Source organism: Penicillium robsamsonii, assembly GCF_028829455.1.
Source record: "Penicillium robsamsonii strain IBT 29466 chromosome Unknown utg000005l_segment0_segment0, whole genome shotgun sequence".
NCBI classification, from domain to species: Eukaryota; Fungi; Ascomycota; class Eurotiomycetes; order Eurotiales; family Aspergillaceae; genus Penicillium; species Penicillium robsamsonii.
Window position 1 is genome coordinate 2,595,153 of NW_026643223.1, and position 25,513 is coordinate 2,620,665.

General features: G+C 49.3%; 15 protein-coding genes across 15 annotated transcripts; 6 read left to right on the forward strand and 9 right to left on the reverse strand.

Annotated features, from left to right (window-relative positions):
- Positions 1-45: 45 nt before the first annotated feature.
- rgd1 (putative Rho GTPase activator (Rgd1)) lies at positions 46-2,533 on the reverse strand (the record flags this gene model as incomplete). Its single annotated transcript, XM_057233287.1, has 9 exons — positions 46-157; positions 234-304; positions 368-462; positions 531-674; positions 739-1,264; positions 1,315-1,523; positions 1,587-2,193; positions 2,249-2,302; positions 2,366-2,533. The coding sequence occupies 9 exons, from the start codon at positions 2,531-2,533 to the stop codon at positions 46-48; spliced, it is 1,986 nt and encodes a 661-aa protein (XP_057082829.1).
- A 365-nt stretch (positions 2,534-2,898) lies between these two features.
- Positions 2,899-5,277, reverse strand: N7447_009026 (transcription factor domain-containing protein; the record flags this gene model as incomplete). The annotated part of the gene is made up of 7 exons (XM_057233288.1): positions 2,899-3,119; positions 3,190-3,696; positions 3,749-4,014; positions 4,073-4,510; positions 4,572-4,889; positions 4,962-5,068; positions 5,173-5,277. The coding sequence occupies 7 exons, from the start codon at positions 5,275-5,277 to the stop codon at positions 2,899-2,901; spliced, it is 1,962 nt and encodes a 653-aa protein (XP_057082830.1).
- An 858-nt stretch (positions 5,278-6,135) lies between these two features.
- N7447_009027 (putative quinol monooxygenase) lies at positions 6,136-6,646 on the forward strand (the record flags this gene model as incomplete). Its single annotated transcript, XM_057233289.1, has 3 exons — positions 6,136-6,192; positions 6,235-6,380; positions 6,499-6,646. 3 exons carry the CDS (start codon positions 6,136-6,138, stop codon positions 6,644-6,646), a joined length of 351 nt encoding a protein of 116 aa, XP_057082831.1.
- A 632-nt stretch (positions 6,647-7,278) lies between these two features.
- racA (putative Rho GTPase Rac) lies at positions 7,279-8,187 on the forward strand (the record flags this gene model as incomplete). The annotated part of the gene is made up of 6 exons (XM_057233290.1): positions 7,279-7,311; positions 7,361-7,393; positions 7,446-7,504; positions 7,561-7,741; positions 7,821-8,053; positions 8,121-8,187. The coding sequence occupies 6 exons, from the start codon at positions 7,279-7,281 to the stop codon at positions 8,185-8,187; spliced, it is 606 nt and encodes a 201-aa protein (XP_057082832.1).
- Positions 8,188-8,746: 559 nt separating this feature from the next.
- On the reverse strand, positions 8,747-10,060 carry N7447_009029 (RNA-binding protein; the record flags this gene model as incomplete). The annotated part of the gene is made up of 3 exons (XM_057233291.1): positions 8,747-8,981; positions 9,087-9,315; positions 9,391-10,060. The coding sequence occupies 3 exons, from the start codon at positions 10,058-10,060 to the stop codon at positions 8,747-8,749; spliced, it is 1,134 nt and encodes a 377-aa protein (XP_057082833.1).
- A 348-nt stretch (positions 10,061-10,408) lies between these two features.
- Positions 10,409-11,495, reverse strand: N7447_009030 (uncharacterized protein; the record flags this gene model as incomplete). Its single annotated transcript, XM_057233292.1, has 4 exons — positions 10,409-10,587; positions 10,659-10,810; positions 10,880-11,057; positions 11,123-11,495. The coding sequence occupies 4 exons, from the start codon at positions 11,493-11,495 to the stop codon at positions 10,409-10,411; spliced, it is 882 nt and encodes a 293-aa protein (XP_057082834.1).
- A 267-nt stretch (positions 11,496-11,762) lies between these two features.
- Positions 11,763-13,388, forward strand: N7447_009031 (uncharacterized protein; the record flags this gene model as incomplete). Its single annotated transcript, XM_057233293.1, has 5 exons — positions 11,763-11,846; positions 11,911-12,160; positions 12,223-12,649; positions 12,709-13,233; positions 13,289-13,388. The coding sequence occupies 5 exons, from the start codon at positions 11,763-11,765 to the stop codon at positions 13,386-13,388; spliced, it is 1,386 nt and encodes a 461-aa protein (XP_057082835.1).
- An 85-nt stretch (positions 13,389-13,473) lies between these two features.
- On the reverse strand, positions 13,474-14,715 carry N7447_009032 (cytochrome oxidase assembly protein SHY1; the record flags this gene model as incomplete). The annotated part of the gene is made up of 4 exons (XM_057233294.1): positions 13,474-13,573; positions 13,635-13,740; positions 13,802-14,311; positions 14,403-14,715. 4 exons carry the CDS (start codon positions 14,713-14,715, stop codon positions 13,474-13,476), a joined length of 1,029 nt encoding a protein of 342 aa, XP_057082836.1.
- A 122-nt stretch (positions 14,716-14,837) lies between these two features.
- N7447_009033 (UBX domain-containing protein) lies at positions 14,838-16,352 on the forward strand (the record flags this gene model as incomplete). Its single annotated transcript, XM_057233295.1, has 5 exons — positions 14,838-14,922; positions 14,984-15,036; positions 15,088-15,206; positions 15,268-16,252; positions 16,308-16,352. The coding sequence occupies 5 exons, from the start codon at positions 14,838-14,840 to the stop codon at positions 16,350-16,352; spliced, it is 1,287 nt and encodes a 428-aa protein (XP_057082837.1).
- A 452-nt stretch (positions 16,353-16,804) lies between these two features.
- N7447_009034 (coiled-coil-helix-coiled-coil-helix domain-containing protein) lies at positions 16,805-17,449 on the reverse strand (the record flags this gene model as incomplete). The annotated part of the gene is made up of 3 exons (XM_057233296.1): positions 16,805-16,837; positions 16,894-17,146; positions 17,244-17,449. The coding sequence occupies 3 exons, from the start codon at positions 17,447-17,449 to the stop codon at positions 16,805-16,807; spliced, it is 492 nt and encodes a 163-aa protein (XP_057082838.1).
- A 668-nt stretch (positions 17,450-18,117) lies between these two features.
- N7447_009035 (Sas10/Utp3/C1D family protein) lies at positions 18,118-18,944 on the reverse strand (the record flags this gene model as incomplete). The annotated part of the gene is made up of 3 exons (XM_057233297.1): positions 18,118-18,489; positions 18,545-18,711; positions 18,764-18,944. 3 exons carry the CDS (start codon positions 18,942-18,944, stop codon positions 18,118-18,120), a joined length of 720 nt encoding a protein of 239 aa, XP_057082839.1.
- A 331-nt stretch (positions 18,945-19,275) lies between these two features.
- N7447_009036 (ketopantoate reductase family protein) lies at positions 19,276-20,598 on the forward strand (the record flags this gene model as incomplete). The annotated part of the gene is made up of 1 exon (XM_057233298.1): positions 19,276-20,598. The coding sequence occupies one exon, from the start codon at positions 19,276-19,278 to the stop codon at positions 20,596-20,598; it is 1,323 nt and encodes a 440-aa protein (XP_057082840.1).
- Positions 20,599-20,719: 121 nt separating this feature from the next.
- N7447_009037 (uncharacterized protein) lies at positions 20,720-22,269 on the reverse strand (the record flags this gene model as incomplete). Its single annotated transcript, XM_057233299.1, has 5 exons — positions 20,720-21,041; positions 21,124-21,238; positions 21,298-21,415; positions 21,475-22,065; positions 22,129-22,269. 5 exons carry the CDS (start codon positions 22,267-22,269, stop codon positions 20,720-20,722), a joined length of 1,287 nt encoding a protein of 428 aa, XP_057082841.1.
- A 383-nt stretch (positions 22,270-22,652) lies between these two features.
- On the forward strand, positions 22,653-23,576 carry coq4 (ubiquinone biosynthesis protein COQ4; the record flags this gene model as incomplete). The annotated part of the gene is made up of 2 exons (XM_057233300.1): positions 22,653-22,860; positions 22,930-23,576. The coding sequence occupies 2 exons, from the start codon at positions 22,653-22,655 to the stop codon at positions 23,574-23,576; spliced, it is 855 nt and encodes a 284-aa protein (XP_057082842.1).
- A 281-nt stretch (positions 23,577-23,857) lies between these two features.
- N7447_009039 (DNA-binding protein) lies at positions 23,858-24,478 on the reverse strand (the record flags this gene model as incomplete). The annotated part of the gene is made up of 4 exons (XM_057233301.1): positions 23,858-24,138; positions 24,240-24,250; positions 24,308-24,402; positions 24,455-24,478. The coding sequence occupies 4 exons, from the start codon at positions 24,476-24,478 to the stop codon at positions 23,858-23,860; spliced, it is 411 nt and encodes a 136-aa protein (XP_057082843.1).
- Positions 24,479-25,513: the final 1,035 nt, after the last annotated feature.

Here is a 25,513-nt window from a genome sequence, read left to right on the forward strand (position 1 = left end):
AAAAACAACGCAAGAAGGCACCAGGAGCTGTCTGGGGCGAATTGATCAGTCATCGTCGAAGATCTGGAATGTGTTATTCAGGATCGTCTCGACGACACGGACCTGCCACCCAGCGTCGGCAATGTTGCCACCGGTATTGGCACCCATGAGAGTTGGTCTATAACGAGAGTTAGCGGGTCTGTATCTGATAACATCCCTGTTTATATAAGGATGTGGCAGGTGCAAAGACATACCCGAAGCAAATAGCTAGATTGCCCGCGTTCATGCGATTCTGGGTATAGTGTTCTTGGATCTTGTTGAGATGCTGCGATGGACTGGGTTAGTATCTGGGTAGACACAAAGACTGGGTTTTCGTTAGGGATCGTACCAGAATGATGGCCCGAAGAGTGGCATAGTGGGCATCGGGCAGACTGTTAATAAGGGCGTGCATCGAGTCTCGGCGTTGGATATCATCGTCGAAGCCTGCGGGTTGATTGTCAGTTTCTCAATACAGAATTATATACTCTCTCCTTGGCATGAATACTACTTACGAGCAGCGTCAACAAATTGTTGGTAGAACTGAGTGGTGAACAGAGGGTCGGGTAGGTCCCTGAAGAATTGCTTCGCAAGTCCTGCAACACTGTTGACATCATGGTAAAAGTTCTCCGGGTTTGTGAAGTCGACTTGCGACGAGTCTGTTCATGTGAGAGTAGAATTAGCAAGCTACCCATATTTCCTTCGATGTCTGATCAAGCTTACCATTGTCGAACAAGGCTTTCATGTGACTGATGTGATTGGCGCTACCTGAAAGTCGATAGATGCCCTCCATATCCAGACCGAACAGCTCAACTGCTTGGAAGCACTGGTATACAATGAGCGGAACTGCCGTTCCATCCCGGGCGTACAGGTCGTTCAGCGAGACACCGAACACTGGCTTCAACGGAGGGAGATTCGATTGTAAATTTCGGTCCATCGGGGGAGGTCCTACCATTGGCACCTGGATCTTAGGTGCGGGTTCCGGAGCAGGCGGCCCTGAGACTGGATAGGGAGGTGTGCCCGCTGGGGGCGGAGTGAAGGTCTTCTCCGGAGGGTAAGGTGACTGCGGCAACCGGTCACCGCTATGTGGTTGCTGAAGCGCCGGCAAAGAGGTATTGTTCGAGGTGAACGTCTGGGGCAGGATTGACACGCGCTTATTCTGAGTACTAGTTTGCGAAGGTGCCGCAGCGGGAGCGGCAGCAGGAGCAGGAGCAGGAGCAGAAGAGATAGCCCCAGCACCACCAAGTGTCTAATCAATGTCAGTATAGTGAAGCAATCGAGGAACAATGCAGGACTAACAGGGTGGCGCTCATATTTGACCTGTTCTGAAGCCACAGCTCCCGGGTTGCCTTCATGGCTTAGGATAAACTCGTGGAGATCTCTCTGGTTATCAACTTGGCGAATAACATCGGCAAGGCTCTTAGGTGCTAATGGGCCATTGCTCGCATCGGTCTTCAAAGGGCTGACGCAGAGACCTTGCCCCAGAAGCAGTTTCTCGTTGAATGTGGCTGCAAGTCATAAGCCGATGAACAATGAACAACGAAACCTACGTAAAATGGAATGGCACATACCGAACTTCTGCTGCTGCAGGGTCAAGCCCGAGTCACACTCAGCGATCAATTGCTGGAGATTGTGTACAGCCTGAGGTCGGTGGGTAGATACTAGCTCCTGGCGCGCCGCCTGAGCACCCTGAACCTTAGACCCATAATCGCTGTCCGCGTTCTGGACCTTGCGTAGCAACTCCTCCTCGTGCTGCGCCGCAGATTTGTGGCCCTTGAGACCGAACTTTCCACCCTGCTTGTCTCCGGTACGAACACGGTCATACTGCTCTGCCAACGACTCGTACTTGGCCTTTGCCTTCTCCGCCAGCGATTCTGCATCGACGACCCTCTTCTCCGCAGCTAACCCCGTCTGTTTCCATTGCTTGCGGCCGCGCTCGATGTTGGCAGCAAGCTCGTGTAGGTCATCGGACATCTGGTGGAGGGAGACGGCGAATTGGAGGCCATGGTCGACCATGCGCTCCTGGATTCGGTGGATTTCCTTGTAGCTAGAACTGTATGTACCTTGTCGGTTCTCGGAGCGTTGCGACGCATCGTTGATCACGCGGGACAATTTTCTCAGCCCCTGAGCGTGCTCTTCTTCGAGGGCACCTCTCTTTTTCAGGAAGGTTGAGAAATCCTAGAAGATAGTGTGTCAGCGTTTACGATCGCAGTTGGAGTCCTTTACTACGAACCTTGGCGGAGGCCACGCTTTGCTTCAACCGAGTCAGGAGTGTGGTTATACCGATCTACTCATGGTTAATACAATTGCGTCTTTTGTTTAATATGCATCTGACGGTGGATCTTCTCACATCAGAGTAGATAACTTTGTCCAAGCGGGCTTTCAGCTCGTCTGAGATGGCTTCGTGGACCTGGATCTGCTCGCCCCCGTGGCTAGGGGACGAGCGACCGGCGCTTGATGGAGGCGCATCGGAGAGCGTCGGTGGCGCCGCGGATTCGTGTAGGGCTTGATCCGACATGGAAAAGGCTCTTAACTTGAGTGAATGTCAAGAAAGAGGAGTTAAATAGAGGGGGGGGGGGAACGGATAGCCTCACGGGCCACCTTCTATTATTGTAATGGCGGAGATCCCACGGGAAAATGCTGCAGCCTGCCTTTTTCGCTTGGGCAGAAACGGCGCGAACCTACGGGACCTTAACAGGGCTGTTCAGTATTCTTGCTTAAGACGTAATGGCGGGTTCAGCCACACAAGTGGATCTTAGGCTTCAACGTACCTCTCTAGTTCTAGTTATGTACTCCGTACATTATTCTATATTGTAAAAAACAGACCACTTTTATTTTGGTATCGCCGCTATGGATATCAACATTTATACAACACCGTGGCTTCTATAAAACCGGAGGTGCAACGAAAGAGTCAGGAATGCCGTCAAAAACCCAATTGAGGGAATCAAAGACCTCTGAGAAGCCAGATTCACTGAAAAATGCTCCGCCTTCATCAAACTGAGCGGGCATCATTAATGATTGGTCCTCCAGGGAGCTATCTTGCTGTTGCCGCGTCATGTGTCCTGTCGAGCCTAGTATATCTTGGTTCGCTGCTATGGCAGCGGCTATAAAAAGAAATTGGTTAAAAACTGGGAGAAAACAACTAAAGGGGAAAAAAAAGCAAAGAGAACTTACCTTGCATTTCCTCGAGGCTTTTGACCGGTCGGAACCGTTGTCGCCAGCGCCAAACTGTGTCGTAGACATGGCTCATGCTCATGCGGCAGCGGACTTTAAGCTGTAGGGCATCTTCTTCGGCAGGCTCTAGACTCGTGGCATTCCACATCTGAGCAAGGATGTCTGCAAGACGAATGGGACGGTCATGATCCATGACACTGATTCGGCGAATTGCTGAGATCGCACCGTTGAACAGTAGCTTGCCATGGTTGAAATCAAGGTGTCGGCTGAAGCTGCTCTTCAACAACTTCATGAGAGCGAAGGCGGCCGACACAATCATTTGAAGAATATAGTTGGTGGAGTGGCCGATCAATTCACCTGGCGAAGTTTCGAGATCTAGTACTCGACCAAGGAAGGAGGTTGTTGCAAGGAAAAGTTTGATCAGATCGTCGCTTCGTGCAGTGGACCCCAAAAATGTGAAGTATCGGAAGTGCAATTCGGCAGCACGGAGATGGATCGTGTTGATTGCTTGATACGAGTGTGAGCGGCGCCAAATTGGAATGATACGACAACAATTTACCGGAGATTTTCCCATCAAACTCGACATCCATGTCTCTGATTTCACTTTCCAAAACCTGCACTACCACGAGCTTGTCGGCACTGACAAAGTCCGTAGACTCGGGTTTACTACTGTATAATGCCTTGGTCACCCGGTCGCAGAATTTTTCGATACGCAACCGAATGGCCAGGTCATCGGGAAGCCGGTAGTCGGCATCTTTCAAAGAGGCAGGCTCAAGGGCCCAATCGTATATTGTGCTTGGTGGCTGGCCGTAACCAGTCGCAACACTGCCGAATCCTCAATCAGTCTGTGATGAATAACTATGTATCGATAGGAATTACTCACTTTTGAGCCACGATGTTGCAAATGACCCACGTATGTAGTCGATCCTTTAAAGCTTCGCCTTGAACTTCCATGCGGAATGTTGTGAACTCTTCCGCTTGAACCGGACGGTGCAGCCCAAGCTGCATAGCGATCTGCATCATCAAGCCACTGAGCATGAAAGTTGCGTCGGTGCGCTGGCTTGTAGTTGGAAGAGGCCATGTACACAGAACACAAAGGGCCTTCACCACCCGGTAGTCCTGGGGGACACTGGTAATGGTTGACCAAAGCAGCCTGCTAAAGGGTCCGGACAGTGCGCTCAAGAGCCCAGGCTCATATTGAGACCGTCGACACGCGACACAGATCATAGTCCAGGCCAAAAGTGGGCATCGGTGGAGATACACCTCCGGGGGCTTGGGTGGATTCAAAAGGGGAAGAAAGGGGTGATAATAGGTGAAGTATCTATGCAGACGTTAATCGCAGAAGCGGGCCAAAAGAAATTGAGAGCGCATACTGTTCATACAGCCGGAGAACTCGGGCTCTAGAGAGACAAATATCTTCCAGTCTCCATTGACCCTCGTCCTGTGATATAATAGAGCCGTCCCTTTTCATAGCCAAAGGGGTTGCTATAGATGAGTGGGTTGAAGCTTCAACCGGCACCGAAACATGTCGAGATTGGTCAATCGCGGCCGAGTCACGGCGAGCAAAGACATCCTCTGAGCAATGGGACATTTCATCACCTCCATGAGATTCATGGGACTCTACACCTTGCTCATGATCTGAATTGGGCCCCAGGCGGCGGCGGAGATCTGCAATCTCCTTTTCCATTTCAGCATTGCGCCTATGAAATAGAGTCAATAGGTTGCGAAGGGTAAAAAAAAAACAAAAACAAAAAAACAAAAAAAGACCGTACCTTCTCTTGGAAATGCGTTTGAAGGACTGTTCCACTTTACAGTCAATCCCAAGCCTGCGACAACGCGAACAGGCCGCAGCGGGCGTTTGAACAATATCACATCTCAGCTATCAGGTTTGAGAATATCAGCGGCGATTGTCGGAGCCCCGATGCGGTCGGGGGTAGGTTTGGGTAAAATTGCATAGTAATTGGAAATATGCAAATGACTCACCTTTTGCTGCTTACATTCATTACAGGCTTTCCGACTGCCACCCCGGCGCTTGCCTGTAACAGGCGGGGTCTTCTCCATATCGCAAGGTTCCGAGCTTCTCTGCATGAAATCGATAACCGGGGGTGGCCGGGGTAGTGTGGGGGACCGAAAGTCACTCGGGATTGAGTAATGCGGCCCATCCGGTGCCAGTATGTTCCGGTACCCCAAATCCATCGAGATCAGCCTGTGTTCAGCCGGTATAAAACCCCGCGAAACGTGAACGAGTGCTCGCGGAGTTCATGTGCCGTAAATCGGAGAAATCGGCCCTGAAGGAGAAAGTGGGGAACCTATCCGTTCATTGAGAACGTTGATTTGCAGGAGATTTGGTGCCGAGACGAATCTCGGCGGTTGCTGATTCATCTGGTGCCTGAGGCATTAGTTTGTTATGTAATCTCTCCCGGCGATCCCGAGGTCCAGGGATAGATTCCAGGACAGCCTTGAAGTACATGTATGCATAGGGATTTGAATACTTTTATCAACCATTCTCTGTAGTGCTATGTAGTTAATTGTCACTGATCGTGGAAGAATATCTACTATATATGGCCTTATCACCTTACCATCAATTAAAGTGTCAAATAAAACACAGAGATAATGCAAAATATATACTCCAGCTAATATCGAAATGAGATAGATATCAGAGCTATAGTAGCTGATAGTTGAACATATTAAAGCCATCCATCTATATGGAATAGATGTCATACATCTGCATCGTACTTTATGCCCCACTTCTCATGGCCCGAGGTCGATGTGGATTATATGATCTTCAATACTCCGTACATCTTTTACATATTTAAATCTTGAAACCCACCCTAAAATCTCATTCCAATATCTGATCTAATACTGAACATTTTTGAGTCTACTTTGAAAAAGTGGGTTCTATACTGGTGACTTTGATAACTTCCAATGCTAACAATTCAATAGATCATGTCCGAAATCAACGTCACCGCGGTTCTATCTCCAAAGCCAGAAAAGTTTGAAGAAGTTAGCCCTCATCCTTCCCATGATCTCCAATGGTCTTAACAGTTCAAATATCTAATATATCGTGTTGTCCTCCAGGTAGCTACTCTTATAACCGAAGTCGTCAAACAGGTGCAAGAACACGAACCCGATACATTGCTTTACTATGCATTTCAAATCAAGGACAAGAATGAGATTGTGATTGTTGAGAGGTAAGCCAACCACTGACCATCGATATCGACCCTCATTGATCCCTCCCCCGCATGGAGAGGCCGTGCCTCGGCACAATGTATCTTTGCCACCAAGATTCTGATCGGCTTTACAATATAGGTACAAGGACCAGTCAGCGATCCAGACCCACGTCAAATCTCCCTATTTCCGATCCTTTGCAGGAAAATTATCCACTTTGTTGGTAAAGCCATCGGAGATCAGGGCAGGTGGGTTCCTGAGTGGTTCGAGGGGCGTATCGCGACTATAGGTTCCAAGGTTCTTTTGTTTTTATTTTCTAGATGCCCGTTGGGTAGATATAAATAGGATGATGGACCATGCATAAGCACCCGTTCTCTTATGATTCGATATTTGATTAGACGCCTATGTGCCGGCATCATTCGTGATTCAATTGTCATGCGATTGGTGCATTGGTGAAGGCTGACCAACAGGAGGTCTGTGAGATGTTTTAGGAGAAATATCGGTATTACAGAAATGAATTTCTGTTTATAGAGCAATGCTCCATAGAGATGCTATAAAATCTATATCTTATTTACATACACACATTTTTAATAAGAAATAAGTGGGGACATAAAGGGTTTTGATCTCTTCCTTATAGAATAATATCTATTTAGTGATCTGCTAAGGAACTAGTGTTTCCCTTTTTTTTCCTTCCTCCGACTCTCTTTCTCTCTCTCTCTCTCTCTCCTATAATTTTTTTTTTGGTGAGTGATCTCCTTTCATCCTTTCGTCTCCACATCTTTCCCACCCCCTCTTTTTCCCTAGCTCCAGCCTCCTCTTAGCTTCCTCAAAGCCCCCCCTGAAGCTAAAGCTAATATTCTGAAGATACCCTGTTATCGTTGGTTTATCTGGAATTTGGATTTTCATTATACATTTTGCGACATGGCGACGGGTCCGGCTACTCAGTCACTGAAGGTGGGCAGTTGATCCCGATCCATAGGGATGCGCGGCTAATTGATGGCAGTGTGTGGTGACCGGTGATGGTGCAGTTGGCAAAGTTAGTACCCCGACCATATCCCCTAATCCGATACTGACATGCAATGCCATAGACATGTCTTCTGATCTCCTACACAACGAATGCTTTCCCGGGAGAATACATCCCTACTGTGTTCGTACTGCCCCTCAATGCGAAACCTTCCCGAACGGACATTGATACCATTACAGCTTTGACAACTACACGGCTAGTGTTATGGTTGACGGCCGGCCGATCAGCCTGGGACTGTGGGATACTGCTGGACAGGAGGATTATGATCGCCTGAGACCGTTATCCTACCCGCAAACCGATGTGTTTTTGATCTGCTTCTCTATCGTCAGCCCGCCATCATTCGATAACGTCAAAGCGAAGGTACGGACGCACCGAGCATCCCCAGGAGACCTACCAGGCCCTTTCTATTTCTATGCGACTAACCGTTCCCCGCTTCTAGTGGTTCCCGGAGATCGAACACCACGCCCCCAATGTCCCCATCATCCTCGTCGGTACCAAGCTGGATCTGAGAGACGACCGCGCGACTACAGAAGCCCTTCGCGCACGCAAGATGGAGACCGTCTCCTACGAACAAGCCCTGGCCGTGGCTAAGGAGATTCGCGCACATAAGTACCTTGAATGTTCGGCGCTGACACAACGCAACCTGAAGAGCGTGTTCGATGAAGCCATCAGGTGCGTTTTCACCCTTTCCCGAAGACACACTAGCGTATATCGGCTTTTTTCTAACCGTATATCACAGGGCCGTCCTCAATCCCCGTCCCGCTACGAAATCCGGGAGGAAGGCAGTCAAATGCAATATCTTGTAGAGCACGTTTGTTTGGCTTGACTCGTCTCCCATGTTCTCGTATGCTATAATGAATAATATATAGTTAATACGGCGTCTGGGTAGTTAGAGGCTTTTTTTATTTTATTTCGCCGGCCTCTCAGTCCTGTTTTGTGATGAAATCCATTGACCGTTTTTCTTGGGGATATTTCCTATCTTTGCCCCCTTTGTCCCCTCGGCCTTTGTTTATAGTCTGTCCCAATTAATTCGCGGTGTTCTTGACTCCGAGATTATACCCTGGTCATTCTAAGTTATCTGTAGTTCAGGTTACGATGCCCACTTAGGGTAATGTTTGCCGGGAAAGCACAGAAAAGAGCAAATGAATTGGTATCTTCAAAATCAAGCAATAGAGACATGAAGTAAGTACTTTTTGGAATACAGAAGAAAAAACCGGCCAAACCTGATGCTCCCGGGAATGCATGGCTATCAAAATGTCCAGCTGCCTGCAGATGCTCCGGGCACCTTGCTGTACACTGTTCCGATCCACCGAGTTGAGACTGTTCGAAGTAAACCATGGCAGTGAACCAGCGGGTTTCATTGGTTTAAACACGGCCTCTGCGGCTAGGGTGCAGACCAGCCCACTGATCGTTGTCAGCTGCGTCGTCCACGGGAGCAGAGTTGGCACCAGAGCCGCCAACCGGGGCAACCGTCTTCTCGTGCTTTCTCTTGTCCTTCTGGATATCCTTGGCCTGGCGCTGGCGCTCCTCGTTGAGCTTCTCGTTCTTGGCCTGGATCTTGGCATTGCGATGTTCGGACTTAGCGCCGCCGCCGCCAGCACTGGAATTAGTAGTTAGTATACCGTCGGTTGCAATTGGAATTTTTTGCTTGGAGAAGACTTGGAAATGATGATCATCTTCTCCAATTGGGGGGATGATAACTCACGTCAGCTCGACGTTCATGCGTCGGGGTGGGTACTTTCCGTCGTCGAAGGTGGAGTGGTGGTACAGCTTGAGGCAGGTCTTCATGCGGTCGTAGTTGTCAAACTCAATGAATGCAAAGCCGCGGCATTTACTGGGGTCTTCCTTCTTGGTTGCGACGCGGATTGTGGCCGGGGGGTTCTTCTCGAAGTGCTTGCTCAAGGATTCATGGTTGGCGGAGTAAGGAAGATTTCCTGCACATGGGAATATCCTTCGATTAATCCTGTGTCTTTTGTTCGGGGTAGTCCATCTGGACTGGAATCACTTACCGACAAAGCAAATGAAGCGGGAACTCTTCTGGGCCTGCTCGGCCTCCGCGGCAGGCTCTCCTTCGGTCTCGGCCACGGGCTCGGTATTCTCCTTCTTCTGCTGCTGCTTCTTCTCCTTCTGCTTCTCCTTCTTCGCCTTCTTCTTGTCTTTCTTCTCCTTCTCGGCGTCCACCTTCTCCGCAGGGGTCACATCAACATCCATAGCGTCCTCGGAGGGAGCAGCAGGTTTGGCCTCGACCTCCTCGGCCTTGCGCTTCTCCTTCTTGTCCTTCTTCTTGTCCTTCTTCTCCTTCTTATCGGCGTCCACCTTCTCGGTAGGGGTCACATCAACATCCATGGCGTCCTCGGAGGGAGCAGCAGGCTTAGCGTCGGCCTCCTCAGCCTTGCGCTCCTCCTTCTTGTCGGACTTGTCCTTCTTCTCCTTCTTGTCCTTCTTCTCCTTCTTGTCCTTCTTCTCCTTCTTGTCCTTCTTTTCCTTCTTTTCCTTCTTTTCCTTCTTCTCCTTCACCTCTTCCTGTGCCGGGGCAGCAGTCTCGGGGGTTACAATCTCGGATTCCTCACGCTTTTCCTTCTTTTCCTTCTTGTCTTTTTTATCCTTCTTCTCCTTCTTCATCTTCTTGCCCTCAGGCGCGACGACCTCATCCTGCACGAGTTTGCGCTTGTCGCCCATTGTGGTGGTATGTGTGGGGTAAATTTGTGGTGAAAAGGGACAATGGTGGGATAGGAAGAAAACAAGATAAATGGAAGTCTTGGGATGTTTGGGAAAGAAAAGCGGTGGAGAAGTTTGCAGCGCAACGACACTCAAGCTCCAAAAAAAAAGTCGGGCGGAGAGAAAAGTGAAATTAAAATTTTGCCGCGCCTGGGGAGGCGGTGAATACAGGCTATTTGATAAGGCTTTTTGTTTTTATAGTTCGAGATTTATCTACGCACGCTAAACAATTGTATGAATAGATTCAAGTTTGCATGTACTCAAATCACATAACAGTATATAAAAGTTCATGATCAGCCTTTTGTTAGATTAGAACACCAAGATCTTCACACCCTTCTTCGCCCCATAGCGCTCACGCAGTTCCGGCCGAGTAAGCAGCTTCAGCAGTGGCATATGCGTGTCCTTCATATCGAAGATGCCTCGTTGCTTTTGGTCAACGTGTGATCCGTCAATGACAATGCGCTCCAGCTCCTCCAGGTTGAGAGTTCCTAGAGATCAATTATCAGCATCTTTATACATGAAGTAGAGCTATGGATAGATAGCAACTGAGTGAACTCACCAGACTCAATCAAATCAGATATTCTGGTTGGGGTTCCAGCCCCGATACCAGACCGAGCACGTTGAAGAAACTGCTTCGATTCCTCCAGCTTGATGTGCTTCGCGAACAGCTTACCTACGATGCTCTCCTTGGTTTGGAAAGAGCGTAGTGCACTAGTAGCATCAATTGTTAGTCCCAGCTTCGACTCATACCAGAAAAAAGATTGAAAGTTTCCCACTTACCGTACAACATCAGCGGATCGCAGAGCAGCACCCGAAATGACTAGTGTATGGGGGGTACCGTTCTTCTCAGATGACTTTGACAGGTCGGCACCCTTGGGACTGAACGTCTTGAGGAATTCGGGGAGCTGCTCCAGCTTTCGGGTGGAAGTGAAGGAAGAGGTATCGAGGAATGCGGAATCTATAGTTTTGTTAATGTTTAGGACACCCCTTGGCCTTGGCCAGAACAATAGGAAATGCACGTACCTGGAACTGAAAGATCACTCAGTTCAACAGCAGAGAGCTCCTTCTCGTGTCTTTTGGCCTTCTTCGCAAAGTGATCTCCCAACAACCGGCCGTCCATCTTGCCAATCGACTCGTCAATGCCGTCTTTGCGCGTTGACTGGTTCTCTTCATGTTCAGCCTGCTTCTTCTTGTTTATGGTCTTCTTTTGCTTTTTTTTGCTGGATCCCTCTGCGGGTTTGCCTGCCTCGGGCTTTTCTTGCTTGGGAGCAGCATCGTCGGCTTGTCTCTTGCGCTTGTTTTGGAGCTTATTGGCAAGTCCTTTGGGGGCGTTTGTGTCGGCCATTGTGGTGATAGCCAGTATGAACTTGACAAAATAATATTCCAAGTATTGCAAGCTTCAATTGGTAAATGCAAATCGCATCGAGACTTCATTGCGCAAAAAAAAAGCCGGCTGATTCAGCCAATCTTATCGATAAGAATGGACCAATCACGCACTGGCCCGCAATTGTTGTTTCTAGACGCGACAGACAAATACCAACGTTAATCTTGTATTCACTGTTCGCCCAGTTGATCTGGGATTTTATTGCAGTGGTGATCACATATGTGGTCTGGTATATTGCGCATGATATAGCTGTACTTATCTTGCGGGGAAAATCAAACTATGTCTACTTCTACCCCAAACGCGCGTGGCCGTCGGTCACCACTTGGGGCCGCTACCCCGTCTGGGGATACAACATTGACCGGAGTGAGTGCTATTCATTGCCTTTTTGTGAGGTTGCAAAAATTGCTCACATATCACTTCCTTACAGCTCCAACGACTTCCTAGCCATACACGCTACCCTCTTACACCAAGTCGACTTGTTACCGCAGTCACCCCGGGCACCCAACGGTCCGCCTCTCGATACACACCACGCGCTCGAGGAGTGGGTGCGCCAGCAACACCATACGGACTCCGTGCCCGACAACAACGAGCAGCGAATACCCCTGGTCGGGATCGCCGACGAAGTGGCAGAATGCAGCGGGAGACTACATTTGATATTCTTCGGAACCTGGGCAGAGGTAAGAGCTCCACCACGTATTCAACACGAGGAATTGAACTGAACTATTCGGCCCGGTCTTAGCACTCGCTCCTATATCTCAACCTATCCACTCCTCGCCGCAGGATAAGCCAGAGCCTATAGAAGAGCCAATTGATGAATTTGAACAGCTTGATAATGAGCCAGAAATCGAGCGACCACGGTTATCTCTGCCTATTCAGGAGTCCGAGGAAGAAGGCGAAGAAGCGAGTCCTGAAATCCAACCTCCGAGGATGTCTCTCGCCTTCGCCGAAGAGGATATGGATATTACTTATCAGTCTGTTGAATACCCCCGCGACGCCAGTATCAGAGACCGGGATCGGCTATCAATGATGAGCCGGGCTACCGGCAGAATCAGTGGAGATTTTGATGAGACACGATTAGAGAGCGATGATGCAGATGAAACTGGTATTGTGGGTGAGGATGATGAGGCAGAGGATACAATGATCAGTGGGGGCGACTTTGATAGAGGGTGGGTATCCAAGAGTTGCATTGACTATGTTACAAAATTTTGGCTAATATCACAAATAGGGGAGAGACTGAAGACTTGGGCCGCTTCCATTTTGACCTCAACTTTCCATCTCCTGCGGCTGCTCCGCTTGAAGATCCCACTGGCGAGGATATGAACGATATGGAGGAATTCGAACTGTCCACCGCGGAGCCACCCCAAGCTCCATCAGACGATGATGACGACGTTGGAGGTGATTTCGGTTTCGGACTCGACTTCCCACCCGCAACATCCCCCAGTGAGAGCCCTGGGATTGTTGGAGGTGGGTTGCGAGATGAAGCTATTCCAGCCCAGGGCAAGCAAAAGAAGATTTCACGACATGGAATTCCTGTCCCAAACTTGCCTGCAGGTGTGGTAAAAAAGCTAGCGACTCGCTTCGCGCGTTCGGGGGCTGGATCAAAGGCAAAAATCAACAAGGGCACGCTGGCCGCGATCGAGCAGGCATCCTCGTGGTACTTTGAGCAAGCAAGCCAAGATTTGGCTGCATATTCAAAGCATGCAGGACGGAAGACAATTGATGAGAGCGATGTCACCACATTGCTGAGAAGGTCAGTTTCCTTAAAAGCCAGCCATCCCACGGGAGTAATTGCTGACTTGTTCCAGACAACGCCATATCAACAATTCGACAACAGTGTTTTCCCTCGCCCAGAAGCATTTACCCAAAGAACTTCAGCAAGACATGAGATTGGCCATGCCTCCGTGAATGTGCAGAACGAAATTCTCCATGAAAAGTAACGATTTCAACGCCAGTGAATTATGCCAAGGTAAATTTAGAATCCCCCTACCGATTACCAGTTTCGGTTCTGGCGAACTCGGCGCAGCGCCTCCTTGGGGTTCTTCCGTATAACCATCCACATCATGATGGTCGTGGCCAAAGACAGGCCATACCTACAGAATATGAGCGACAATCTCGGGCGGGAAAAGAAAACAGGCAACGGATCCAACTTACCATGTGAAGATGTATTGAGAATGATTGTTTCTCAAATTCACCTCTGCGGCGCGGCCAATCGGGATACCCTTGGCCTCGCGATCACACGATTCGAGGAAGTCAGGCACTGGAAACACAAATCATTGTTAGCCATGCATTAGCAAGAGGATTCAATCTAATCTCCTTACCCATTGTCTGCTCAATCCAAACAGGCTGGCTCCCGCTCTTCTCTGCCATCTGGTTGATATCGGGAAAGTAGAACTTTCCCTCATCCGGCTTGTTATCCGGTGTAAACATGTTTTTCTTCCATGGCTCTCGTAGCAAACCCTCCACGGTCACCTCTTCGTCCAGTACACCCAACGGCCGGTCTTTTGGATCCTTGAGTTTTTTTGAGATCCAACCCCGGTTCACAAGTACGGTGCTCTGTCCCTCTCGCTCGAGGGGAGTCACCACGATATAACCGTCCTCTCCCTCCTTCATGCGGGGTCCAACCAGCATTTCTTTGTCGTGACGGAGACGGCCGGTAGCATACACGCGGCGGTAATCGAACTCTGAAATGGCATCCGGGTCGATTCGCGGCGGCAGTGGCAGAGGAGGCTTCACGAGACGGTCCTCGAATTTGGCCATCAATTTGGTTTTCCATTCCAGGCGCTGTACTTGCCATGTGCCCAGGATAAATGAGATGATAGGAATCAGAGCTATACATATGTAGAAGAATACGTTAATCATTATTTTCAGCCATTAAGATGTAGTATTCTCAAGAATAGGTAGCATTGGACATTGACATACCCAAAATGATTAGACCAGGTCCATGTTTCTTATTAACACGGACAAGCCTCGCCGGGTGGTCCACAATATTCAAACTCTCGGCCAGCTGGCGCGATTGTGAGATATGGCGGAATTGTTGTAGGCGGTATTTGGCGCAGATGGAATTGATCTTCGAGGATACACAAGGGCTCCGGACAGCCCGAGTCGGAGGTATCCAGACCCTCGCGGATACCTTCTGCAAAGCAGAAAAGACCGGCCGCATGTCGACGGCTTGGAAAATATGAAGAGTGAGTTGAGGTTTGGACGGGGTTAAGAGTTGGAGTTTCTTGCACATGCGACGGCAGTTGGAATTTCGGGATCGGGGGTTACCGTGACCGCCCAGGCTTCTCCAATGTATACTTGGCTCTCCACACTGGCCTTCTCATCCTGCCACTAAGTCTTTACCGGAATGCGATAATGACACTTTTCTACAACGGATCCCTTCAGGAGGGCATTGCTGCTGCAGTGAGAGATGCCAAAGCGGTTACTTGCTTCGTTAGAGGTCGCTGGGTTTCTCCCCGCATCGAATGACATGTCGCTGATCCGAGTACTTGAACATACAGATGACGAGGAGTTGAGCTCTCAATGGGAGAACGCTTACTTTGGCGATGATGAGGTACATCCACTTGCTATAATTGAATGTCTGGCTGTATCTGACGCCCTGCAGGTTGCGCGAGCACTCAATGCCAAAGCAGTTGTATTGCGTTTGACAGCGGGGTCACAGGAAGCTGGATTCCTGGCTCCTTTCTGTCCGATCTCGAAATTTCCGACTGTTATCCTTATCAAGTACGTTCAACTGTGCAACGCCTGTGGGCAATTTGGTCTTGGTTTGCTAACTTCGTTCCAGGAATGGCACGCTGAATGAATACATCGGGCCAGATATCTCGAAAGATGACTTCCGCAGTCGATTAATTGCAGCTTTGGAAAGTGAACAAGTACCCAGTCCTACACAGCAACTACAGAGCAATAACACTCCTACCGCTTCAATTAATACTACACCGGTGTCAGTCGCGCCCAAACCCCAGCCCGAGGCGCCATCCAGTGCCAGCAAACCCGCAAAGCAAACAAACGAAACTGCAATCAAGAAACAATCACCGGTTGAACAAATACCCAAAAAAGCTGCAGAACCCGCCAAATCAGCAGGCTCTACATCTCAAAAGCACTTATCATCCAAAGAAGCGAGCAATAAAGATACTAAAGGCAAAGCACCGATGGGGTCTAAGCAACCCACTGAGAAAGGTGCCGTAAAAAGCGAACACCAAGAGCCAAAACCTGTAGTCCCTCGCGGACCTCCAACCGAGTACCGGCTGCAAGTGCGCCTGTTTGATGGAAGATCAGTGCGATCTAGCTTTACGCCCACTCAGAACATCCGAAATGATGTACGGGCTTGGCTTGATGAGAAAATGGAAGGCGACAACCGACCCTACAACCTCAAACATATCTTAACCCCCCTCCCCAGTGAAACTCTTTCCGTCGCCCAAGAGTCGCAAACTCTCCGAGACGTAGGTCTTGGTTCCACCGCGAACCTGGTTATGGTCCCCGTATCAACATACACGGAGGCCTATTCGGCAGGGGGTAGCTTGCCCGTTCGTGGTATTTCTGCCGTCTACAACCTGGCCTCTTCTGTTGCCAGCACCGCGACAGGTCTTGTAGGTTCATTCCTTGGATATGGCTCAACCGCACCGGCAAGCGATGCAGCCACCTCTTCGACTTCTTCGGCCCCTCCGGCTACTGGCAATTCCCAACGTCCTAGGACAACGGGACCCAATGTCCGGACGCTGAGGGACCAGCAAGATGGACGTCGGGATAATCAGTTCTACAATGGGAACCAGGTGCGTGATCCTAAGTAGAAATAACTGGTTCAAGATTGGCTAACATCTTTCTCAGTTGAACTTTGAGCCACGGAAGAACCAGGATGACAAGGATAAATAAATCCTAGCGGTATTGATTCGGTGTCATTGCATTATTTATCTATGGCGTTGATGGATCTGATTAGCCCACGCTCTGTACTATGACACTATGGCTATTGTTCGCTTTTTGGTTACTGTAAATTTATAATAAGTGACTTTATTTGGCTGTGTTGTTAATGCTCTTTTCCATCGTATTTAAGGTTAATACAGATATTGATCTAAACAATCATCAGACAGCTAAAAATGTACAAATGTAGGAAGTTCGTTAAATTCATGCATTCGATTCTTGATCCGGTAGTCAAGCATTGATTCCTTTATCGAGGAGAGATGGTATAAAGTACAAAGAAGGGATATGGAAATAGCTATGCAAAGAAAGATTGGCTATGAGCGATGAAACCCATAAACCCCATCACTTATTACTAAAAATGGTATCTGTCTTTCTGATCACCAAGGGTCAAAATTGGTATTAAACCCTTAGTAAGGCTTGGCGGCGGCCTGGCAAGCTTTCTGCAGGACATTAGTATGTATTAAAAAGAAGAAAAACAGAACAAGTGTAAACATACCAGCTGATCAAGGTACCAACCGCAGATGCTCAGGTTACCTTGGTTCTCATCCATGCAAGTGCGGAAGTTACGGACGTCAACCTCACAGGCAGGGTTCTCGTACGAGTTCTGGGCGGCGTTGCTCTGGTAGAGGCCGTTGTCCATAGCCTGGGACTGAGCAATGGGAGCCTGCTGGGCCTCAGCGGGGGCGCTAGAGCCACCGCCGAAGAAGCCACCGATGGCGTGGCCGATGGAGGAGCCGACAGCAACACCACTATGTCAAAATAATCGTTAGCACATATGCCGGAAAAGTCGATCCTAACCCCGGATTATATCGGGGAGCCAGGTACCAAGCCGGAACTGAAACTTACGCTGCGGTCGAGGCCATCTGGCCGAACAGACCAGGGCCGGCGCTCTGCTGCACGGGAGGTGCCTGCTGGGCCTGTGGGGGGTGAGCGGCGGTCGAGTGAGGCTGCGACTGCTGCTGCGAGGGAGGAGCCGCGGGCCGAGCAGGAGCGGCGGTAGGACGGGTGGGAGCGCTGCGCGCAGGGGCAGCACGACGTTGTTGACGAGCCATTTTTATGGTTAGGTGTGGGTTTGTTTGGACGAAGGTAAAAGGGAGGCGAGGATATGCAAGTTATAAGTATAAGGGCTAGTGGAGAAAGAAGAAGCTAGAAGATGAGTAAGTTCGGCCAGTGAGGCAAACTCCGATGCAAACCTTGGAGCTTTGTGGATGCTGATTGGTCAAGGGATGTCACGTGGACCGGACATTACGGTGCCGGTTGGCCGGCGCGGAGACAGGAACGGGAATGACTACGGGAATAACTAGCATGTGCTATTAAGAGCGATAGAATGGATGTGGGCAAATTACATCATGGAAAGGAGCCGTTTACAACCACTAGCTTGTGCATAGAGTGCATAGAGTGTATCCCGGAGCTTGCTGTGGCTCCCATTGTGGAAGGGTATCTTGATTCATGGAGACATCCAAGTCTCGTACATAGTACATAGAGCCACTCATTGTGGTCTTAAGATGGCCGAGGCATCCATCTAAATGGAAGCTCATGACCGGACAGGCTCGGCAAAGCGATGATTAGATTCGACAATGCATGTCTTGTCGACAGAGGTTCTGATAATGATGACGCATAGCCAATGCTATGCTTTGAGACCGCCCGGCAGTCCGTCCTTAGCATTCGAGGCGCAAAGGCAAGTCCGTACTTAGTTCCCACTAATCGGGGCGCAATGCATTCATTGGGCCTTTCGAGCCTTTCGAGTCTCCTCCTTCTTCGCCCGTCGCTCCTTCTTCTCTTCTTTCAGTGTGGCCTTGTTGATTTTCCTCTCCTTCTTTGACTTGCTGTTTTCTGGTTTGTGCTCTCCTCTGGATTTCTTTTTGCTATCCTTCTCGGCCTTTGCGGCAAGTTTTGTGTCAATCTGGGGCTCTGCTGCTGCTGCTGCAATTTCCACACCACCTTCGGAATCATCATCATCAGAGTCATTATCAGATTGTGCTTTCGAGGCCTCGATACTCTTGCGAGCGAGCATGGTTGCTTTAAACTGAGCACGGGCTCGCTCTTTGGCCTGTTTTTCTGCCCGTTCCAAGTCATACTTATCATTGCCAGCCTGTGTTGATTTGGTCAGTAGCTATTGTAGTACAATAGAAAAGCTCAGCACTTACAAGACCATGTTTGATGAATCTGCCTGCAGCTGCCTTATCAAGGGCCATGGGGCGTTCCTCAGGCTCGGTCTCCAGTGCCTTGATCTTTTCAAAGTACTGCTTCACACGGGTCAATTCCCGGAACACCGGGTGCTGCTTCGCATCCACGCCATGAAGCCGCAGATAGGCTGACCAATTTCATTAGCATAAGTAAATATAGTAGACTGTAGTGCGACGTACAGAAGATTAGTGATTCTAGTGTGTAGGTGATCAAAACGTGAAGTTTTGCTTTGTCCATAACAGGCAATTTGTTTGAGCTTTTGAGGAGAGTACTAGCCAAAATAGGCTGGAGCACTTCCTCCAAATCATCGACATTGTCGTCCAGCTGCTCAAGCAGCGGCAGTAGGTCTGTTGGGTCCATGGCGGTGAGGTGTGGTGTAGATGAGAAATTGCTTGATGTAAGAAAAAAATAGGACGGGTCCAAATGGGGCGGTGGAAACGGGCGGTGTGGATTCTGGACCGATTATCATCTGCGCAACTGAGATCGCCGAGAACTCGTGCATATCCAACAATTGCTTTGATTGTCTAAAAATAAGCCTTGGTGGACACACCAGTGGCCCGCTTGTTTGACAATATCCACGATATAAAAACTGATCCCTTTCCAACCCTATCGTTCTGACCTCCCCCGTCGCCAAACACATACTTGCAACTCAATCGGATATTCCGGGGAGCTTTTCCTCGGTGCTCTCAGAATGCAGTCGACACTTCGGCCCCGTTCTTTGTGGCAGACTGGTATTCTTGGTACATGTTTTCGCACGCGGTTTCAGGTCTATAGTGGGCCAACCACACGATTTATCTCAACATGGAAGGAAGAGTTGGATGAGGTCAACCATGCTACCAAAGCACCCCTGTCAGGACGAGTGCACATCCTCGGAATGGGCAATCTAGGTTGCTTTTTTGCTCATTCTTTAGCCACGAGACGGTCACCGCCGCCAATCACAATATGCCTGCACAATGACTATCTCTACCAGGCCTTTGTTCGGAAAAGGGGACAAATCTCTGTTAGCACCCATGGCCTTGACGATGTCAGAACGGGATTTGATGTTGAAACAGTGGACGAAGAAGGAAGATGGTATGCAATGCCTCCTGCTGACAAGCGGCCCTCGTCGTTCAATTCCGAGTTCCAGTCTCTGCCAGATAATGGTCCCATCGAGTGCCTTATTATCTGCACTAAGGCGCATCACACGGAGCTTGCTATCAAAGACATTAGTCACCGCCTTACCAAAAACTCAACTATTTGTCTTGTCCATAATGGCATGGGCGTGCTCGACTCCATCAATCAAAATGTTTTCCCCGATCCAAATAATCGACCACATTACATCCAGGCCGTCTTCAGCCATGGTCTGGGTAGGAACGACTCGTTCAAGATCTCCCATTTGGGAGTTGGGACCACAATACTTAGCCCAGTTGGAGATCCCAGTATCCCTCCCACATCGCCAGAAGCTGACCATACGTGGGCGCCATCCACAAAATATCTTATGCGCCTCTTGACTCTCACTCCGCCCTTGGTCGCTGTGGCTGATACACCGGCGGGTCTATTACAATATCAACTTGAGAAATTGGCAGTGAACTGCGTCATCAATCCCCTGACTGCACTGAGCGACTGTACAAATGGCGAAATCCTGTACTCGTTCAGCTTTACCCGTGTCATGCGGCTGCTACTCTTTGAGATCTCTGCCGTCATCTGTGCTCTTCCTGAATTGCAAGGTATCCCGGGAATTGAAGATCGCTTCTCCCCAGAACGCCTGCGTCGTTTGGTTGTGAACATCGCGAGCAACACGGCCAAGAACCACAGTTCGATGCAGCAAGATATCAACCAGAGAAGGTTGACAGAGATTGAATACTTCAACGGATGGATTGTGCGTCGCGGCGAAGAACTGGGTATCAAATGCGCACTTAACTACATGATCAAGCATTTGGTCGCTGCCAAAGCGGCTACCCATCGGAGCCGAGAAGCTGGCGCGATTCCCCTTGATCTCGACAATGTCATCTCTACCAATGAGCCTCCCATTTAACAGATCTGGACTATCTTCTACTCTGTCGAGTTTTCACTCTACCTTGGGTCCTTGTCATACCGCTCTGTGTGTGAGCAGGTCAAAAGATTCAACAATAATCTAAATTCTTTGCGGAGAATCTCTATACAGAGACAGTTTTGGCCGCATGTTCGCAGAGATCCTTGATCTGCCTCCACCGTCTCAGCAGCATATCTGCTTTTGAATGATGTGCTTGAACTGTGGTGTTGAGTTCCATGGCCTTCTGCAGCGCCGTTATAGTTGCATCTGCCTCTGCGGCATATGTCAGAATCCACCTTTTGATGGTGGCCTCAGATCGAATCTCATCCAAGCCCTGTGAGTGGCCTTCAAGAACATGGTTCCGCCAATCCTCCTCCTTCATATAACTCAGGCATGCAGCGACCTCTGTGCGGTAACAGGGTCCATGGGGAGTAACTTGGTAGTTACTAGCGCTGTGTCAGTGGAGAACTATATATATTGCGTGGGAAATGCGCATTATCATGTAAAATATCAAATCAAACCACATACCCATAATACTGATTCAGCCACAACTCCTCTTGCTGCCCGGTGGAATTGATGTCCCGAAAAATGATATCGTCAAGATAGATTGAATCTGCTTCATTCACATCAAGGAAGAAGCCATCTATAGAAAGGGAAGGAAGTCAGCACGTTGAAGAGAAGCAGAAAATAACACTTTCTCACATTCCGCTAGTAATGTATCATTCGGATGACTGCCATAGTTCATGAACACTTCCTCGCCCTCCTTATAATCTTTTGTAGCGCGAAATTCATATGTATGCTCATCAAATTTGACATCCCGCTGTTTCCGTCCATGGTTAGCTCGATCAATATAACATGAAACTCAGACAGAGCACGTACGGCAACATCTGCATGATTGAAATAATCAGCGAAAGGCACCAGCCCCATCGCATCATTGGGGTCTTCCGGCGTTTCCTGTCCCTCGCCAACCCAGTAGAAGCTTCTCGTATTTACAATCAGCCAATTGTATGAGAATGTCTCCCAGTGCGTATCCGGGAAGGCAGAAATGACGTCTGTCCATGCTTTGCGCAAGCGCTGAGCCTGCTGCGAGATAATGTTCTGGTAGTCTGTGCTGTATTTCCTTGTCTTTGGGCCAGGCTCTAGGCTGTTCCAGAGCCCCGAAAGTGATGGGGGAAGAAGACTGGGCTGCTCCGAGTCAGTCGGCGCGTCATTTTTACTGCTGGGCAACTGTGGTCCTCCTAGGGCGGTTGGCCAGAGGATCGGCATGCTGTCTTCGAAGTCTTTTCGGCTGGGCCATGACTTGCGCCATAACTCGTATTTTGACAGTTCATCCGGTGCACCATGCGTCAGATATGCCGCTAGGAGTGCCTGTACAGCAATATCTTCTGGGAGTCTGTCGACGAAGGTGGAAGGGATATCTTCGGCCCTTAGCATCAACTGTGTCGGCACTTGGAGGACGATTTCTCCTTTCTGGACGGATACTCGGTGAGTAAATATAGAATGAGGAGTAGATATAGTCTTGAGAGTTCATACTTTTATGTTCCGAGTGGCCATCATTCCCAGCCCACGTCCTTGGAACCGAGCTGGAGTCACCGACTTGGTGTCTATGTCAATGGAGAGTGCCCATTCAGTGAAGGCCTCGTGCTCCTCCCCGGGCCACCATTCTGGCTTCATGTTGTATGGGTTTTGTGCTTCTTGGCAGAATTTGAGATTCTTGCTCCAGTTAGCATATACTACGAGATAGGGATTGAGTTAGAGCGATATACATATGTTAGAACACACCTTCAAATGGGCATGTTCTGTTATATCCTGTTCTTTCAAGCCAAAAAGCCTAGAAAGAATGTTTAGTAGCCTCAATGGGCGGCGAGGTGTGTCTGAAATTCACTCTACAATGTGGAGCAGATGGTTATCGGTGATAAACGGCGTTATCGTAAATTACGGCAGGTTACAACGTCCATTTGTGCGGTTCCTTCCGATCTGATAATCATACCACTTCTACTTCCACTTCAGCTTTCGTCCCAGACCATGCACAATTTCCTCTGGCTTTGGGATTCATAATGTCGGTACTTGGGAGGCGTGGAACAACTCAGTTTCGGGCATTGGCTGCCAGCCCAAGTCTATCAGCTGCAATCACTCCACGGCCCTTCTCCGTTTTAAACCGCCCACCACCAAACTACCCTGGCCATGTCCCATTGACTACTATTGAACGCGGAGCTCTTGCTGTAGGCTCGGCAATTGGATCCCTTATTAACCCTAGAAGAGCGGGTGCGTGGATATAGTTTCCTACAAGGCCATATAGAATCCCGGATCATGATCTAACATGGTACTCTATAGATCTCATTGCGGCCTTGGGCGAAGCCACCGCAACCCCATTTTTCATATACCGACTACGTGATGCCATGCTCTCGGATCCAACAGGGCGCCGCATTCTCCGCGATCGCCCCCGCATCACCTCTGAAACCCTCAAAATGACCCATCTCCGCACCCTCCCCGAGAATTCCGTCGGCCGGACATACGCCAAATGGCTAGATCGCGAGGGCGTATCCCCCGACACCCGGGATAACGTCCAGTACATCGACAATGAAGAATGTGCATATGTCATGCAGCGATACCGCGAATGCCATGACTTCTACCACGCAGTGACGGGTCTACCGATTTTTGTGGAGGGCGAGCTAGCTCTCAAGGCGCTGGAGTTCCTTAACACACTTCTGCCCATGACGGGTCTGAGTCTATTCGCCTTTGTGCGGATGAAGCCCGCCGAGAAAGAGCGGTTCCTCTCGTTACATCTCCCGTGGGCTATTCGCAGTGGGCTGGGGAGTAAGGAGCTTATCAATGTTTATTGGGAGGAAGTGCTGGAGAAGGATGTGGACGAGCTAAGAGCCGAGCTGAATATTGAGCGTCCGCCGGATCTCAGAGAGATTCGGAAGATGATTCGGCAGCAGCAGAAGCGGGAAAAAGAGAGACAGCAAGCTTCGAACTGAGCTCGAGTGCGTCCTATCAAAGCGATGGATCTCGAATATAGGGAGAGATGTATGATTATTGGGTCGTTGTAAACCATATCATCGGTGCGCAGATGCGCAGATGCGAGGCTGTTTGCCCTAATTCAACCCAGCTGCAAATAGTGTAAAAAAAAAGAAAGACGGGCCATAACGCCTTAAGTAGATTTTCCCAGTGGCCCACGAGCGGATAGCAACATAGGTATCCAAATGCAATAAACAAAAGGGCCATAGGCACAAGTGATTATAGACATTGTATGCGACCCTTACAAGTCCAAGAGATCATCATCGTCATCCCATCCACCTTTGCGGCGAGTAAAAACGATTTTGTGCTCCTCCTCCTCTTTGCGCTGGTTCTCTGCAACAGCCCCCAACAACTCCTTGAGCTGTTCCTCGGTTACCTTTGACCGTAGCTGTCCAGATTGTGCGAGCATGATGAGGCGGTTCTCGATATCGGTTGCACGCGATTCCTTAACGAGGCGGATGCGGCCCAGGCGATCGGCAGCCTCGGGATCGAGAATTTGGGTCAGTATCGAAGCGCGTTGCTCTGTTAAAATAGATCAAAGATGGATTAGAACGGTAATACAAGGACGCTTCTTGTAGTCATCGAATGCGAATGGACTCAAGCGGTTGGATCTTGGGACCTACCCTCTGCTTGTCTGGTGGTGGGGTTCATTAGCATACAGCATCTTCTTGTGGTTTATTCCAACACTTACTTCCTCTGCTGTGCCTGCTCGCCACCATCCTGACCGGCCGGACCACCTCCACGTGGTCCTTGTTGCTGGAGTTGCGCGAGACGAGCTCGTCGGATCTAGTTCCTCGCTTAGTACCGAAGTCGAAGACCTCTCATGATAGTGACTGACCTCTTCTAGTTCTGCGTCGGCCATGGTGGATATGTCACAGGGGCTTGAATTGATCAAATGTTGAAGAGTCGAGGATTAATTCGGCGAACCCCACTTGGCTCACCTGAGTACGGAGGGGTGCAACGACCTTCCATTCCGGGGTAGTTTTGACCAATATACAATTGAATTGAGGTATAGTAGTTATTGCTCGTAGTCTAATAATTTAATTCTTATATCTATTCAACTATAGATTTTATATAAAGTTGCATCTCCAAAGACCATCGAAATTTAAACCCCCCAAAATATTAATCTCAGATAGAAAGAGGTAGCAATCGATCGTGAACAAGGCTGTTGAGCACCATATCTAGGTAATATTCTACTATGTTGAGTGCCATTGTCATTCCCTCGGACTTCAGTCTCACGGCCGTACTCGTACCGGGGGACTTACGCGTGGAACTTATGTTTCAACTTCGTACACTTTACCATGCATATCCATTTGGTGGATGCTGAATAGGTGTTTAATTGGCTTTTAATATACTATATTCACTTGTGTGATAAGACCGTGACATGTACTTTGTCGGCGCCTATCACGGGGGTACTCCGTACATAAACCACTAAAAAGCCACCATCTTACTGCTTGAGGGGCAAATCTCAATTTCAAAATTACCGATCGATAGCTTCAGGTTTAGCTCCAAAATATCCCCGGGGCTATCAGAAGCGCCGGGGTCTCCGGTCCGTGTCCGGGTGGCAATGCTAATTCTCCCCTCACATGAACCTTTTCCCGTATTCCCCCATCTTCATATTTAAAGTCTTCAGGCGTACCAGTTCATAGCGCAGTCGATCTTTCAATAGTCTACCGGGTTCACTCCATCTCCGGGTGACTAAGCTTTGGTTCGCCCTCGCGCCCTGACTTCGACAACCTCAACAGGCTGATATTTCCGATCAGATCTGTTTGTGGCAATTCAATCCTTCTCTTGACCTTCGGCGCATTCATTTCTGTCGTGTCGTTGGCCGTTCGTCTCTCCGCTCACTCCCAAATCCGGATTCGGCCATCTTTCAGCCTATTGCGTACTGGACCTA